Source organism: Neoarius graeffei, chromosome 7, assembly GCF_027579695.1.
Source record: "Neoarius graeffei isolate fNeoGra1 chromosome 7, fNeoGra1.pri, whole genome shotgun sequence".
Taxonomy (NCBI): Eukaryota; Metazoa; Chordata; class Actinopteri; order Siluriformes; family Ariidae; genus Neoarius; species Neoarius graeffei.
The window spans coordinates 30,271,410-30,289,895 of NC_083575.1; the positions used below are offsets into that span (position 1 = coordinate 30,271,410).

At 41.0% G+C, this 18,486-nt stretch overlaps 1 protein-coding gene across 1 annotated transcript in view; it reads right to left on the minus strand.

Annotated features, from left to right (window-relative positions):
* Positions 1-732: 732 nt before the first annotated feature.
* Positions 733-18,486, minus strand: part of LOC132889218 (signal-induced proliferation-associated 1-like protein 2) — a 246,877-nt gene continuing 229,123 nt past the window's right edge. Inside the window, exons 15-18 of the mRNA XM_060925482.1 lie at positions 16,939-17,070; positions 6,458-6,575; positions 5,060-5,141; positions 733-1,610 (exon numbers count right to left, since the gene is read on the minus strand). Coding sequence (XP_060781465.1) covers positions 1,455-1,610; positions 5,060-5,141; positions 6,458-6,575; positions 16,939-17,070 — 488 coding nt within the window. The 3' untranslated portion in view covers positions 733-1,454. The remainder of the gene's footprint in view (positions 1,611-5,059; positions 5,142-6,457; positions 6,576-16,938; positions 17,071-18,486) is intronic.

Below are 18,486 nucleotides of genomic sequence, written 5' to 3' on the forward strand. Positions count from 1 at the left end.
GAACTATAGACAAGCAATGCAAATAATGAGAAAAGATGAATCATTCATATAAAAACTTATTTTACTATTCTTTTTGAGGAACAGAGAATAAATACTGTACAACTGCAACCTTAACAGGAACTGACCACATTTTGCGTTTTCTCTTACTTCTATTAAATCATTGCTAGGACATATTTGTGGTTAGAAACTAGTATGAAAACCATTTTGTTAAAAATGCACATAAAATATGGTGATCAATAATTATGACACTGTCCATGCCATAACACCAGCAACAACGTCATCTTACAATGCCAGAGATCAACAAAAACAACAATGCAAATAAGGGGTCAGACATAAAGGCAATATGAATAGGCACTTTCAGACCAGAGGAACTGTTGGAGGAAGTACCCCCTTTTCTGTTTGTCCGCACTGCAGGAACTGAGGATTATCATAGTATTTAGAATGCCATTTTGAGGGATTTTTCTACGTCCTACATCAGGGTAGGCATTCTTCCAGCAGAAGAGGAACCATGAGTGACATAAATGTATGGTGATTGGCCCAGACTCAAGTTGACTCCAGTTATTAAATCAGCCAATGCAGCAACAGCAACCACCATTTTTAAAATTCTGTGTAAAATGTTAGCCAGCTCGTCATGGTAGCGTTTAAAAAAAAAAAAAAGGACAAATGGATCAAAAGTGAAGCATTTGCTTTATTGAGCATATGTGCGAAGGAGGAAATACAGTGCAATTTTGATTTTAATGAAATATAAAAATCTTAATTAAAGTATATGTGCTCATCCATGGGCATTTTTAGCTTTTGCTTAAGAAAACCTGTTATAATAGTCCACAATAACATGTTAAGTAAGCATATTTTAAGCAATCACCAACTATTTTCCACCACTAATTCGTTCTTTATCATGTAAAATAAATAATTTACTGTCAGCACATAACACTTCATGGTCTTCCCCATTCTACAGCACAGTGGAATGATCTGTTTCTAAATAAACATGTCAGCAAAACATGACTCATGTTGCTAGTTTGCTGTTTTCACAGTAACACAAGAAATTTGGTGGACAAAATACACATTAATATGAAAAAAACAGGGATGTCGCTAACTGGTGACCATCAACCGGCTTACATCACTTCAGCATTCCTACTGGTGGTGCAAATGCAAACAGAAAAAAAGCCCTTGAAGGTCCTATGGGGCGCTCCCCAATGGGTAATTCCTCTCAGTGAATCCCTAGAATTCTTTGGTCTGTAAGTGCCTACTTATATGCCAAGCAAAAGTACGTCTCAGGTGAATTACATTCATTTTTCACTTCATTTCACTTACCAAGCCTTCACCTTCACTAATCAAACAGTATTAGCAATGTGCTCCTTTGCAAGTTCCTCTTTAACTTTTGAACACAGACATCACACTGGGGAAGGAGCTGCATTATTAAAGGGTCACCTATTTACTTAGCTGAAACAATAGGCTCAGTTGTTCTCAAGGTTTTTGTCAATGGTATTAAAGAACCATTCCATGAATTTCCTGAGTTGGGCAGCTGCTGTTTGACTCTCCTCCTGTAGACGGATATTATGTTGTCGAAGATGTTGTACCTCCACCTGCAAGATGGCTTTATCCTCTTTCTCCTAATTAGAAGCAGCAAAATATATCCATGAAAACCTTTCTCCTAATTAAATATAAATATAAAAAATAAAATATATTTCCATGAAAACCTTTCTCCTAATTACTCAGCAAAATATATTCATGAAAACCCCATGAAAAAAATCCATGAAAAATATTAGCTAATATAATGTTAGCTAAAGAAGGTTTTGAATCCTTCAACACTTTGTAAATACCAAACATAATTTCCATTGAATAATAACAGTAAAAAGTGTAATGGTCATGCTTAAAGGTTCTGACTGCAAAGTTGAATTCTGGGCAAAAATGTTCTATTTCAATTGCTGTTGGAGTTTCGAGATGTTTTGCACTGATCTGAAGTTGATTTGAGGTTGATTTGATCTGAAATTGAGGAGTTGCACTGCTGCACACACCATGTATCCTATGTGTGAATGTTTTGCAGAGATAAAATGCATCCCACATTTTACGATTCTGGAGATTGCCAAAGCAAGTGAGCAACAATATAATGCGACCACCATGGGGCGTGTTTGACCTACTCAGTCAAACACGGTCCCAACATGAAGGAAAGCACATCAGAATAATCACATCTCGTCCACATGATATTGTTCTTGCGGGACATAGGACAAGGCCATGCACAATTAAAAAATTTTAAAATTCCAGATGACTTTGCAGTCAGTACCTTTAATTACTAGAAAACACATATATAAATGGATTCCAACACATTTGTAAAAGCACTGGGCAAGCTCTAATTTGCTTACCCAGTTCCATGTTTTGGTTGCCCCAAAACCAAATTAACCTAAACAAGTGTTGCCAGGCAAAACAAACCTCGCCCGGCAGCACTTGTTTTATACCTATATGTTGATAATTGTAATATTTCTCAATCATCAGCTGTCAGGTTATAGTCCGATAAAAATCCATGACTTTGAGTTTGACATTTCAAAGTCATTCAAGGTCAAAGGTCATGGCAGCAACTGAAAGCCCATATGAGACTTCTTATATGTTGATAATGGTAAACATCTGGCTCTCATGAACCATTTTAAAGTTATAGCCCTTTGAAAACCCATGACCTTCAGTTTGACCTTTCAAGGTCACTCAAGGTCAAAGATCATGGTGCCAAATGAAAGCCCATATGGCACTTCCTATAAGTTGATAATGGTAAATATCTGTCTACCATCAACAGTTTTCAAGTTACAGCCCTCTAAAAATCCGTGACCTTGAGTTTGACCTTTCAAGATCACTCAAGGTCAAAGATTATGGTGCCAAATGAAAGGCCATATGGGAGTTCTTATATGCTGATAATAGTAAACATCTGTCTATCAGCAACCATTTTTGAGTTGTAATGGAAAATATGTTATTTTGACCGAAAGGTTGACCTTTCCGGTAACCTTGACCTTCACCTTCACCCAATTACCCCCAAAATTTAATCAGGTAATCTACAGACCATTGCCCACCTACCCTGAAAATTTGAAGTCAATCGGTGCAACCGTCTAGACGCTAGATTGTTAACAGACAAACACACAAACAAACAAACCGTACTGATTACAATACCTCACTCCACTTACTCCATCGTGGGCGAGGTAAAAATGTTAGCTAACATAATGTAAAAAAGTATGGCTAACTTTATAGCCAGTTAAAGAAGTACTTCATACTTAAATGTGGTTTTTGAGCTGTAAACTAAATGACTATACTGTGATGAAACACATCAATGCTGTTGTTAATATTGACAAAATACATCAATGCTAGTGATAATATTAATAGGCACCCTGATCATTTATCCACCTGAGCATCACCATGTATCAGGAAACAGTGGTGCTTCAGCAGTGGTAGGAAGAACTTGAGGGCTAGCCAGACTGCCCTGCCTGTGTTCCAACCTCATGTTGCAGTCCTACATTCCCCCTACACATCTGATGAACCACACAGCTGTTCAGCCAGTGTGATGTCTGTAGTGATCATCTCTCGCTGGTGTAGAACTGCCAAAGGGTACCCCTTTTTTGAGGAAGGTCTTGTGTCTGCAATGATTCAGGTCTCATGCCCCCTTCACCAATATAAGGACCTGTTATAGCTGGTCATGCTTGGGAGTCAGCCATAGGTTAATGGCCCATCTCTTACAACAGGGTCTTATCTCTTATAAATAATTTCTTATTTGTAGCAGGCCCAAGGGCTCCACTGCCACAGCTGCAGTCAGTAAACTTGGCATTATTGGCTGACTTGCCTCTGTGTTAGGGAGCTGAAAATTCATTCATCCTAGTGCATCTTCAAGTATTAGAATGCTGAAACCTGCCACATAACTGTTCATGTAATCCTTAAACTGAGGTGAAAAATATTCTGTGGTGACTGGCAAGCAAAAAAATCAATCTCAACCAATGGTGTCACAGGTTGACTTAATGTGTCCAACCTGAAATGCTTTGCCACCATTCGAAGTGTGATGGTCACGGTTGATTTGAAGCCTGCATGTGTTAACTGTGAGCTGCTAGATGCTAAACTGGGTCCTTTACTTGCCATTACCAGAGCCAGCAACAAGACATACAACTCAGCTTTTGGGTTGTTTTCTAGTTGAATGGTTTTTTTTTCTTAATTCAGTGAAAGACATGCTGTCCTACTGCATTTCAGTTGAGCACCACAAGGGGATCTCAGACTGCAGGAAGATTTCATAGTGACATATGTGCTGCTGGGCAGGGCTTGTGCTAAAAGTCAGCTTTTTTTTCTGAGCTATGTCTGTCATCAGTGTCTTTACACTGTCAGACTTTCAAGATGTACCGTATCTTGTGTATTGGGTGGCATCAAGCATTTGTGATTTGCAACTTGGCCGGGTTGGGTGTGGGTGGCCTTTGAATTGAGAGCTATGCCTGCTAGTCACTGTCAAAAAGTTTGCATAGGCATAGTTATGTTGGGGATAGGGGACAGGGACCTCCAAGCTGAGGGTCACATCCTATAACTGGCCCAAACAGACATATTAGGTGCACAGGTACATATTTGTCCTCTGGCTCTAGAAGATTCAGGCACTGGCTGCCTGAGGGTTGGGCAATCAGATGGGATTGATAAATGTGAGTCCACAGAACAAAGGCAGTGTATGAATAGTTTCTTGTTCAGTGGAAAGGTTTGACTAGGGGCATAAGCTAATGATGGGAGTACCTTCTGACTTGTTAGCATTATTAGCTCTACTTGTGTGAAGAAAAAATGGAGGGAAGCACCACTCTAATCCTGTTAACACCAGTGCAGCCAAATTGGCAGCTCAATGAATGAAAAGTCGGCAGTAGGGCAAGGAAGGGAAGCACACGCTCTGGCCATTTAGTGCCAGTAGCTCCGAGCATGGACCAGAGTGAAGCATGAGTAAGAAAACACATGTTAGCTTGAACTCACATAACTCTGAATGCTGCAAGCAGTCCGGGCACAGAGGAACCAAGTCAACAAGTGACCCTTGCTAGTACTTTAGTACCAAAACTGTGAATTTGCTTACCTTTCTTAAATCATGCTGGAGCTGCTTCAGGATGACTTCTAGTTGGTTGACTTTCCCAGTCAGCGTGGAAGATGAGTCATTTCTAAATAATAGTTAGACTGGCTATTAGATTGACAACAAATTTTGTGTCAATCACAACCCAACTCAGGGTATACAAAGAAATCATGCATGAAGAAGGATGCCAGACAACACATAACATAGTCAAAAGTAATTGTCAGAGTAAATATTCTAATGAATAAAAGCTAGTGTCTGTGAACATTTTTTATTTCTTCATCTTTCTTCACAGTGTCTATGAACATCTTTTATTTCTTCATTCAATCTACTAAATTTTGCAGTGTTGTAAATTGCAAGGCATTTTAACCTTCATCCTACCAAGTGGGGTCCATCTGGACCCCGCACCTATATGTTTGTTTGCCATTTTAAAAATATGTGACATACTGCCTCACCGTTTTATGAATTTGTCGGAATTTATGTCTTAATTAAAACACTAAAGCACCGGAAGATCAGGTTTTTGCATTGTGAAGGTATAATTAATTTGTTACTGGGGTCCAACCGGACCCCAGAGTAAAATTTATCTGTCTTTCATTTTATAATTGAATAGTACACTGAAAGTTAACTTCTTTTATTTCTTTTATGTTCCATAATGAAACTACCAAGGCATTCCTTCTTGGGGTCCGTGTGGACCCCACTGCTGCAATAAGCACAGGCTGCAAAACAAAAGCCCTAAATTATTTTACAATTACTTTTTTGTTTTAAATTCTGTAAGAAAAGACCTAAGTTGTAATCCAGAATGTTTTACAGCTGCATGAGCTGCAAAAATCATGTATATAATGCCAATTTTTTTTTTGTGGCGCTATAATTTGCTACATGTATGCTAGTTATTGCAATATTATTGCAATGTTATTGCATTTGTAATACATCATTGATATTCAGCCATAGTGGATTTTGTTCTTCAATAAAGTTATGTCTGTTTGCTGCATTGAATTGGTTCTTACTGCATTGATTTCAAGGTATTCCCTCCTGGGGTCCATACGGACCCCGCCTGGTAGTTTGTGTATGTAAAATTGGCTGGTAGGATGAAGGTTAAGTGTGTTCTTTATGCCTTGGGCCCTTTAGTGTATTGATGTTATTAATACAAGATGTTCTGAACAAAACTTATCTGGTGATTTTGTCTTTATAAGCTTTAATTTTAAAGAAAAGTATTGGGGTCCAAACGGACCCCACATGGTAAGATTAAGGTGTAAAATAGCATGGTAGGATGAGGGTTAACATTGCATGTTTGTATACAACTGTCATTTTTCAAAGAAACACTTAGTCCTTAATTAATAACTACATTTAATGCATGTGCACTAACATACTGGCAAGGGGACTGTTTATGACTTTCAGTGTAAAACTTACCCAGGCAGTAGTATAGCTCCTTCCACTGTAGCAGCCTGTCTGATGGGCTCTTGAGAGATCTGAACAGGTCTAGCTCCCTGCATATCAGTCATGATGTAGACAGAAGCCATATTTTGATCTAGCAACAAAATACACACATGATGTGTTTTATGACTGAAAACTGCAGACCTGTATTTGTCATAGACCTGTGCTAGACTGTCAAACTCTGTGATAGCTACCCTCACTATTGGCTCACTTGTGCCAAGAACCAGATGAGGGATGATTTCTTATCCCTATTTGGTGACATTCTCTCTCAAACAAATGTTCTACAGCATTAGATATACCGGTACAGTAGGTGACTGTGATTCAGCCTCTTAAGCATCAAGCATAGTGGTCTAATATGAGGAAAATGTATTGACTATCTGAGCTAAACCCAGTTCAAGTCCATGGAACTTGTTCTTGTTTATCTGTTCTAAAATCATGCATACAGATTCTACACTGACTATACACTTCTAGTTCCAGATTCCTGTCCTTTGTGAGGAATATGACTGCATTAAATCTGTTCTGCTCAACTTGTAACAAAGCATCATCTCTTTGCTAAGGCTTTCCCTAATATAATTTTTGGGCTCTGGAGCTTCAGTAGTAATCAACAGTGAATATTCAAAGCTTTGGGTGCGAGTTATGGCTATGCTGAGAGTGTGTGTGTGTGTGTGTGTGTGTGTGCGCGCGATATGGTGTAAGCTCATACTTGTGCACACTTTAATTTCATAAACATGGCACCACTTGGGGAGAAACAGAGCCCAGCAGCTCAGTGCATGGAAGGTGGTAGAACTAATAATAATAAAGAAGATGCACACACGGAATAGCTTTAGTGGAGAAAAATGGCACCTGCAACTTTTTAAGTCTTGTTTCATGCGCTCAAAAATAAATTGCAGTAAAGTTTAGAAATTTGCACTCGATAGTTGTTAAGTTGTTCTCCCATGTGAGAGTGTATGCTCATGCGTTTGACCTGGAAAGGACTAGAAGTTAGACATTTTTCATTTCTTAGCTGAGATGGACAACATACAGTAGCACTGCAACACATATCTTTTGGTTTAAATGAAGGCAATTTTTTTAAGGATTCTGTTATTCTACAGTATTGTTTGTATTTGTGGCAGCGGGTGTCATGATCAGGCATCAGATGTGGGCAGCGAGGAGTCAGGTAGAACTGGCAGGTAACACGTGAGAGTCTCACCTGTGTTTGATGACTGGCAATTTACAAACCCCATTTCCAGAAAAGTTGGGATATTTTCCAAAATACACTAAAAACAAAAATCTGTGATTTGTTAAGTCACGTGAACCTTTATTTAACTGACAAAAGTACAAAGAAATTATTTTCAGTACTGGCCAGCCTGAATGTATTTTGTAAATATAAATTAAGTTAGAATTTGATTCCTGAAACACACTCAAAAAAAGTTGGGAAAGAGGCATTATTACCATTGTGTTACAACCCCGATTCCAAAAAAGTTGGGACAAAGTACAAATTGTAAATAAAAACAGAATGCAATAATTTACAAATCTCAAAAACTGATATTGTATTCACAATAGAACATAGACAACATATCAAATGTCGAAAGTGAGACATTTTGAAATTTCATGGCAAATATTGGCTCATTTGAAATTTCATGACAGCAACACATCTCAAAAAAGTTGGGACAGGGACAATAAGAGGCTGGAAAAGTTAAAGGTACAAAAAAGGAACAGCTGGAGGACCAAATTGCAACTCATTAGGTCAATGGAGCACTTGCATGTGACGTCACAGCTGATCCAGATTGTGACAGACGCCATCTTGTCGGTCAAACGCCATATTTCCGCCTTCTACTTCTGGTTCTACTTCTGCTTTTACTTCTACCTTTTCTTCTGGAAAACCCTACTATATACAATTCTACTACAACGGCTGCGGCTACAAGCTCTCCCTACCTGTGCACGTTTTTTATGTTTTTTGTGTGTATTTTTGCGTGTTGTTCGTCTGTACCGGACTTCAATATCCACTACAACCGTATGGACTTACTGGACATTGGTTTCCAGCAGAAAATGACGGTTTGTAGCGATTTCCATCGCATGCACAACATTCCGGACGAGAAAAAAAAAAAACATTCCGGACGAGATAGCGAGACCAGCGGGGTCTCCGTGGATAGTTATTGGAAGCAAAGCTAAGGAGGCGGCGCCGGGAGAGGAAGCAAAAGCGAGGCTGCAGAGCCGGCCTGTTGACTAAGCTCAGAAAACAGCCACTCAAATCTCCACTGCTAAGCCTCTACCTCTCCAACGCCAGGTAAACAAGACGGACGATTTGGAATTACAGCTGGAATTACCTTATTCTATTCTATAATCGGCTGGTCAGTGCTATACTCAATAATTAAGTGACTTACCCATCCAGTGAGGATCATTTTCTTGTTTACAAGATCCCACATCTGAGTAGCTGACAAATCCTGAATTTCTGTAAAGATAACTGTCCAGAGATTTATAAGCACGCAGTGCTTCACCACTGAACAGCGAGGGAAAGTTGATGAGGTAATTATACACGTCCGGGTATTCCACCTCTGGCAGTTCCATATCCACTGACACGGTCGTGAAAACTCCGTCCGGTAAGCCATAAGGGTCACTAATCTGTAGATTGTTTATTTTAGACATATATCTAGTTATCTGTTCATTAGAAAAATGAGCCGTGTAGTCCGTCGGTTGAAATTGATCCATTCTGTACACGAGTGCAGCAATATTCAGCTGTGCTGTTGACCGACAAGATGGCGGCTGTGTACTTTCCGGTCACGTGACTGCAAGATCTCTATTGGCAATAGGTCATTAACATGACTGGGTATAAAAAGCATCTTGGAGTGGCAGCGGCTCTCAGAAGTAAAGATGGGAAGAGGATCACCAATCCCCCTAATTCTGCGCTGACAAATAGTGGAGCAATATCAGAAAGGAGTTTGACAGTGTAAAATTGCAAAGAGTTTGAACATATCATCATCTACAGTGCATAATATCATCAAAAGATTCAGAGAATCTGGAAGAATCTCTGTGCGTAAGGGTCAAGGCCAGAAAACCATACTGGGTGCCCGTGATCTTCGGGCTCTTAGACGGCACTGCATCACATACAGGCATGCTTCTGTATTGAAAATCACAAAATGGGCTCAGGAATATTTCCAGAGAACATTATCTGTGAACACAATTCACCGTGCCATCCGTCGTTGCCAGCTAAAACTCTATAGTTCAAAGAAGAAGCCGTATCTAAACACGATCCAGAAGCGCAGACGTCTTCTCTGGGCCAAGGCTCATTTAAAATGGACTGCGGCAAAGTGGAAAACTGTTCTGTGGTCAGACGAATCAAAATTTGAAGTTCTTTATGGAAATCAGGGACGCCGTGTCATTCGGACTAAAGAGGAGAAGGACGACCTGAGTTGTTATCAGCGCTCAGTTCAGAAGCCTGCATCTCTGATGGTATGGGGTTGCATTAGTGTGTGTGGCATGGGCAGCTTACACATCTGGAAAGACACCATCAATGCTGAAAGGTATATCCAGGTTCTAGAGCAACATATGCTCCCATCCAGATGACGTCTCTTTCAGGGAAGACCTTGCATTTTCCAACATGACAATGCCAAACCACATACTGCATCAATTACAGCATCATGGCTGCATAGAAGAAGGGTCCGGGTACTGAACTGGCCAGCCTGCAGTCCAGATCTTTCACCCATAGAAAACATTTGGCGCATCATAAAACGGAAGATACGACAAAAAAGACCTAAGACAGTTGAGCAACTAGAATCCTACATTAGACAAGAATGGGTTAACTTTCCTATCCCTAAAATTGAGCAACTTGTCCCCTCAGTCCCCAGACGTTTACAGACTGTTGTAAAGAGAAAAGGGGATGTCTCACAGTGGTAAACATGGCCTTGTCCCAACTTTTTTGAGATGTGTTGTTGTCATGAAATTTAAAATCACCTAATTTTTCTCTTTAAATGATACATTTTCTCAGTTTAAACATTTGATATGTCATCTATGTTCTATTCTGAATAAAATATGGAATTTTGAAACTTCCACATCATTGCATTCCGTTTTTATTTACAATTTGTACTTTGTCCCAACTTTTTTGGAATCGGGGTTGTACATCACCTTTCCTTTTAATAACACTTTTTAATCATCTGGGAACAGAGGATAATTATTGTTGCAGTTTTGCAATTGGAATTTTTTGTCCATTCTTGCTTGATAAAAGATTTCAGCTGCTCAACAGTCCATGGTCACTGCTGTGATTCTCCTCTTCATGATGCTCCAATAGTGGCTCCAAAAGGTGGCTCTACAAAGTATTGACTTTGAGGGATGAATACCTACGCACACTCCAGATTTCTGTTTTTTCATCTTAATTATTGTTCGTGTCAAATTTATATATATATATGTGTGTGTGTGTGTGTGTGTGTATACACTGTATATATGTATTTGCACATTTAAAGTGGTAGGCATGTTGTGTAAATCAAATGGCGCTAACCCCCCCCCCCCCCCCCCCCCCCCAAAAAAAAAAAAAAAAAAATCAATTTTAATTCCAGCTCGTAATGCGACAAAACAGAACAAACACTTAGGGGGATGAATACTTTTGCAAGACACTGTATGCATTGTGGGGACAGAGGATTCGGCCCATGAAACTCTGAAATGTCGCTGGGGCCCCAAACAACCAAACGGAAGGGTGATGAATTGGTGTAAACCAAACGGAGTGGAAAAGGTCATTTTTTCCCAGGATAACTCCTCATCCTGTATCTGACCTTTCCATTCTTTTATTCACCCCTCCATCCTTCCATAGCAATCCACTGATTTTACTACTCCTTCATCTTTTAAGGTAGAAGTGCCCGACTTCATCTGTACATTCACCTGTTTAAATAAAGTACACCCTTTTCTTTTTCATTCACCCTTTGTTTCTTGTTTCTTTCTTTCTTGTTTCTTTCATGTCTGCGTGGGTTTCCTCCGGGTGCTCCAGTTTCCCCCACAGTTCAAAGACAGGTTACTGTGGGGCGGCCTTAGGCTGAGATCCCCTTGAGTGAGACACCTACCCCCCAACTGCTCACCAGGTGCTGTTAGCATGGCTGCCCATTGCTCTGGGTATGTGTGTGTGTGTACTCATTGCTCACGTGTGTGTGCATATGTGTATTCACTGCTTTAGATGGGTTAAATGCAAAGAGGAATTTCATAAGTGTACATGTGATGAATAAAGTTGTTCTTCTTCAAGGGGATCTGCCTTTGTCAAATCCAGTGCTGAATAAAAGCGAGCTGCACCGAACCGATTGAGCAGTTCATCAATGTGAGGCATCAGATATGCATCAGATTTTAATATAGTCCACACAGAACCAGACCATCCCATCAGTCTTAGGCACGAAGACCACTGGGCTGCTCCAGTCGCTGTGCGACTCTGCAATAACTCCCATGTGCAAGCATTGTGTTGAGTTCATCCCAAACCACATTTTTCTTGTGCTTGGGGAGCCAAGATGGGCGGCAGCACACCACCACACCTGGGGAAGTCTCAGTGTGGTGTTCTCTGAGGTCAGTGCAACCAGGGAGGGGTGAAAACACATCACAGAATTCCTCCTGCAACCTACTAACTGTGCTCTCTGGGATAGTGAGAGGTGGTCTCCACAGTGAACTGGGGTGAATTGGGCTGCACCTTTGGGACTTACCTCTGGTCCCAGCTCCACCCTTTCAGGAACTATCATTGCGAGAGCCACAGGAACCTCCTCTCTCCATGGTTTCAGGAGATTGAGGTGTTAAATTTGACATGCATCACCCCTATCTGTGTGCCTGACCTCATAGTCTACTTCCCCTATTTAATTTGTGACCTTAAACGGCCCTTGCCACTTGGTGAGCAATTTTGAGCTCGGCATGGGCAGTAATATGGGCACTCTATTTCCTGGTGCAAATTCCCTTCACCTTATACATTACATTAGTACATTACAGGCATTTAGCAGACACTCTTATCCAGAGTGATATACAGCAGAGCCAGAGCAGCCTGGGAAGCCATTGGGGGTTAGGTGCCTTGATACCTCTGTTGTACAAGCAAGATTGACATTCTTGTGCCTGTAGCAAATGTTCCTGGGTTATGTGACTCAGTGTGTGGAGTTTTGCTCTCAGGTCAAGAATGTACTGGATTTCATTTTTGCTTTGTGACAGTCCCCTCTCCCAATTTTCTTTAATGACATCTATTTCATAAGCATATCTTTTTCAAACAAACAGTAAAATTTCTGAGTTTCATTCAACATTTGATATGTTGTATTTTGTAGTATTTTCAGCGAAATATAGGGGTTCCATGATTTGCAAATTATCACATTCTGTTTGTATTTACTGGGGCGGCATGGTGGTGTAGTGGTTAGCACTGTTGCCTCACAGCAAGAAGGTTCTGGATTTAAGCCCAGTGGCCGATGGAGGCTTTTCTGTGTGGAGTTTGCATATTCTCCCCGTGTCTGCGTGGGTTTCCTCCGGGTGCTCCGGTTTCCCCCACAGTCCAAAGACATGCAGATTAGGCTAATTGGTGGCTTTAAATTGACCATAGGTGTGAGTGTGTATGGCTGTTTGTCTCTATGTGTCAGCCCTGCAAGGATTTGGCGACTTGTTCAGGGTGTACCCTGCCTCTCGCCTACTGAGGTATTTCACCTGACGTCACAGGGTCACGTGACGCCCCGGTGTCCACCATTTTGGACGGCAAGCTAGCTAATGTCAACAACAGTAGCTAGTATGTTACTGTAGCAATATTTACGTTCAGTCATTTGGATGACTGTTAAAACCTTTCAGTCTCAAGTTTTTCCTTTACTGGATTTACTAGTTTACTGAGCAAGCGCGCGATGGCTCCCGGCTCGGCCGGAGAGCGCGCGATGGCTCCCGGCTCGGCCGCCGAGCGCGCGATGGCTCCCGGCTCGGCCGGAGAGCGCGCGATGGCTCCCGGCTCGGCCGGAGAGCGCGCGATGGCTCCCGGCTCGGCCGGAGAGCGCGCGATGGCTCCCGGCTCGGCCGGAGAGCGCGCGATGGCTCCCGGCTCGGCCGCCGAGCGCGCGATGGCTCCCGGCTCGGCCGCCGAGCGCGCGATGGCTCCCGGCTCGGCCGCCGAGCGCGCGATGGCTCCCGGCTCGGCCGGAGAGCGCGCGATGGCTCCCGGCTCGGCCGAGCGCGCTAGCTCAGTAAACTAGTAAATCCAGTAAAGGAAAAACTTGAGACTGAAAGGTTTTAAGTCATCCAAATGACTGAACGTAAACATTGCTACAGTAACATACTAGCTATGATGTTGTTGACATTAGCTAGTGCTAACAGCTAGTTGCTAATACACTGCTACAACTACACCGACCGTAATAATACAGTTCTTAGTCATTGCCTGGTAACAGCAAATTTATAACGGGCCATGTCTCAACAGACTAAGAAGTTATTTCAATGCCATTTAATAACATTTTGTTTATCCTGAGGACCGAAAGTAAATGAAAATGTGAACAAACCTTAGTTGTAATAAGATGGCGACCACCGGCTCCAGGGACGACCCGCTGATGTAGGCATGTTACCCAGCCTGACACAAAATATTTGTAGGCATCCAAACTCGTATACGCTTTCAGATCAATACCTGTGTATGGCGATGGGTTTTTAACGACATAGGTATACAGATCATGTGGGCCGAAGTCAGGTAAAGACGAGGGCTTCGTGTACTTCCGTACGTCAGTGAACAATCCTGGTGGAAGCAGGTAAACGTCGTTCTCTAAGCCTGCTAACCTCAATTTTTGCAAATACCTCTCCCTCTGCTCGCCCTGTAAATGCCCTACGTCGCTGGATAGTGAAGGTGTTTTCTGCATCTCGCTCCTTTTTCTTTTATGTTTTTCGTTTGTCGCCTTCCTCGCATTCAAACTGATTCGAGCCGTGCCGTCCAAAATGGCAGCATCACATGACTTGGTCACGTGAGTGAAATACCTCAATAATCACCTGGAATAGGCTCCAGCTTGCCCACGATCCTGCACAGGATAAGCGGTTACAGATAATGGATGGATGTTTTTATTTACAGTTTACACAGCATCCCAACTTTTTTGGAATTGGGGGTGTATAATTAAATGTTGACATATAATTTTATACTTTTACTACCTTAACTAAAAGGTTAATAAGCTAACTAATATTGGATTCAAATAATTTGTTGACTATTGGAGTCAGATATTGAAGTTATGAATTTAATACATGCATTTAAATTTCAACTGAGCCGAATTCTGCTTAATTGGTTTTAGGAGAGCAGTTGATTAAGTAGTACAATCTTATGCTTACTCCTACAGATTGAATCACTGTGGGCATATGACAGTTGGTAGCATGTAGTTTATTTTCATCCCTATCTCTGTTAGCTGAATATTTTGCACAAAATCACCTATAATCATATTCAGTTTCTGATCACAGGATGGCTGTTTGCTGAATATTAGTGCTGTCAAGCGATTAAAATATTTAACCTTCATCCTACCAAGTGGGGTCCATCTGGACCCCGCACCTATATGTTTGTTTGCCATTTTAAAAATATGTGACATACTGCCTCACCGTTTTATGAATTTGTCGGAATTTATGTCTTAATTAAAACACTAAAGCACCGGAAGATCAGGTTTTTGCATTGTGAAGGTATAATTAATTTGTTACTGGGGTCCAACCGGACCCCAGAGTAAAATTTATCTGTCTTTCATTTTATAATTGAATAGTACACTGAAAGTTAACTTCTTTTATTTCTTTTATGTTCCATAATGAAACTACCAAGGCATTCCTTCTTGGGGTCCGTGTGGACCCCACTGCTGCAATAAGCACAGGCTGCAAAACAAAAGCCCTAAATTATTTTACAATTACTTTTTTGTTTTAAATTCTGTAAGAAAAGACCTAAGTTGTAATCCAGAATGTTTTACAGCTGCATGAGCTGCAAAAATCATGTATATAATGCCAATTTTTTTTTTGTGGCGCTATAATTTGCTACATGTATGCTAGTTATTGCAATATTATTGCAATGTTATTGCATTTGTAATACATCATTGATATTCAGCCATAGTGGATTTTGTTCTTCAATAAAGTTATGTCTGTTTGCTGCATTGAATTGGTTCTTACTGCATTGATTTCAAGGTATTCCCTCCTGGGGTCCATACGGACCCCGCCTGGTAGTTTGTGTATGTAAAATTGGCTGGTAGGATGAAGGTTAAGTGTGTTCTTTATGCCTTGGGCCCTTTAGTGTATTGATGTTATTAATACAAGATGTTCTGAACAAAACTTATCTGGTGATTTTGTCTTTATAAGCTTTAATTTTAAAGAAAAGTATTGGGGTCCAAACGGACCCCACATGGTAAGATTAAGGTGTAAAATAGCATGGTAGGATGAGGGTTAATCGCGATTAATGTCGCGACAGTCATAGTTAACTCGCGATTAATCGCGATTTAATCGCACATTTTTGTCACATAAAAAACCATTGTAATTCTCTTATCAGCATAAAAAAGTGAATGGGCTTGCTTTGTACCAATGTTTTTTTTATTGCAAAAGCATAACACATCTTGACACAGCCACTGCAAAGTGAAACCTAAGCCGAGCACCAGCGCGGGGCTAGCAAGAGAACCATGAGTGAAATGATCTACTGTTTGAGTTAGTCTACAACTCTAATCAGAGAGATACGTAGGTTACTCAGTGACGGTAGGCTTGACATGCTTGATTATAATATAAAGTACACTATTATATTAAGTTTAAGTTGTTCGTTGATAAATATTGCATTGAATCTGATCTTTACTGTTTCAGCTCAACACATTTTGTACTTTTACACTTTCTGCCTGTTGATGCGTCGCGCTGTCCAATCAGAGGCGGCCAAATTTGCATATTACAGGAAGGATTTCTGGGATAGCATTGAGTTTACAGTTCAGAGGGATCTGGCTTCTTTAGATGCTGTCTTCTTAAAACTGAATAAGTATTTAAAAAGAGCCAAATTAGCCAGTCTTTTGAACGGGTCTTTTCAAAGAACGGATCACAAAGATGCTGATCCCATCAAAGAGCCATAAATCCCATCTCTACTAGCGCGCCCTGCCCGCGCTGGTTCTTTGGGGGGGGGCAGAGGACTCTGGCTGTGCGGGGCGCAGCATTACAGTCTAGCTGCTATCGGTTTTCTAAGCAAAGTCTCTGTTCCAAGTTCCTGGCAGTTTCAAAAGCTTATGAAAAACCTACATCATGTCACAGAGCGTTAATCTCGCGATAAAAAAAAATTATCGCCATTAAAATTGAGTCAAGTTAACGCATTAATAACACGACATTTTTGACAGCACTACTGAATATATTTTGTTGCTGAGCTTTTTTACAATGATACTTAAAAACAGTGCTTACCTTCTATATACAGTAAATTGAAAAGCTGCAAAGTGACATTTTGAGTACTATGCTGCAGTTTTTACTACCACTACATTTATCACTGAAGTACACTGCAGTTACTTTCTAGATTTTTCTATACACATTTATACTTATGTGCCTACCTTCAAAGGCTTGTGCAACATCAACAAGATGGGACCAGTCCAGACCTGTGGCAGTATCCGGTAGGGGGAGGAGTCCTGGATCACTAAACTTTGACCTGTCTGCCAAGGACCCATCAGAAAACCAGACCTCATCTAAGAACACACACACACACACACACACACACACACACACAAATTGCAGAAGAACTAGAAATTCAGAAGAAGGTTTTGCAGTAATAATAACTAGAAGACCAACCATGCTAAAAGTGTTAAATGAAATTACAATGTTTTGTTGTAATTTATTTCAAAATAATAAAACATGAAACAGTTTACGATGTCAAGGTTAAAAGGCTAACTGTTTATAATATGTAAAGGTCAGAATGTTAAAAATATTGAAATGTTTAAAGGATGTAGTGTTAATATAAAACAATGCTGCTAAGCAATTGGTTGCTTGGATGCTGATATGAACAGTTAAGCTTGTTATGAACAATTAAGCATGTAAAAGTTAAAAAGTTGAAAGGGTATGTTAAAGCATTAACATATAAAAATGTTGCTAGCATATTCAAGTTGGTTCCAAGGGTGCTGCTATGCTAACGTTTTCTGTTGTTTATCCCAACTAATTGCTAGTGCTGCTAAATGGCTATTATGGGGTCCCAGGTGGATGCTATATTTCTTAGAGGTTTCAATATGATCCTAATTGGTTGCAAGGTTGTAGCTATTCAGTTGCTCAGGAAACTCAGCCCATGTTTACATTAGACCGTATCAGCGGATCATCAGATTAACGTTTTTAAAACGATTAGTGTGCACACAGCAACACCAATACACGATTTGCATGCACACAGCAACGCCAATACACGGATACGCTCGGCTCCGCAGGCATCCTGCGCTCCAAATCACTCTGCCCTGAACAGCGAGTGCCCTCTGGAGGGTGCGCACTCCGGCCCTGCGCAGCTCACACAGCGCGCGAGTGAAGTGCACAAGCCACGATTCGGGACTGAGCCGCTGTGTGTGTGATCCCAGCGCATATCACTTACTACTTGCAAGTGGAAGGATGGCAAGCCTAAAGACAATCATAACTACAGAATGGGCAGTATTTGCATCAGTATTTGCAGTATTTTCATACTTTTATACTCTTTAATGAAAGGTGATACAAGGCGGAAGTCCGCGCCGTTTTTCAGCGGTCGCGTCACATGACCAACGCCAGCGAATCAGGAAGGTGGATGTCACAGTGACGTTGTCCAATGAGACGCCAGCTAGAGCTCAGCACAGCGTATCCGCGTATTCTGAATGTTTACACAGCACCGGAGCTGACACGATCTGGATTGAATACGTGGACGCTGGCGGATTCCCGTTTCCCGGCGTTTCGAGGCGGTTTAATGTAAACGGACAGTGCATCCGCGAAGAAAACGAGACAGATACGGTCTAATGTAAACGTAGTCTCAGTTGATTGCTATGATGTTTCTAGGATAGTTCAATAGAATATTAATAATTAGAAGAAGCAGAAGAAGAAGCAGAAGAAGAAGGAAAAAAAAGAGTATTGGATCTTTCAAACCAATTTAGCTAGAAGGC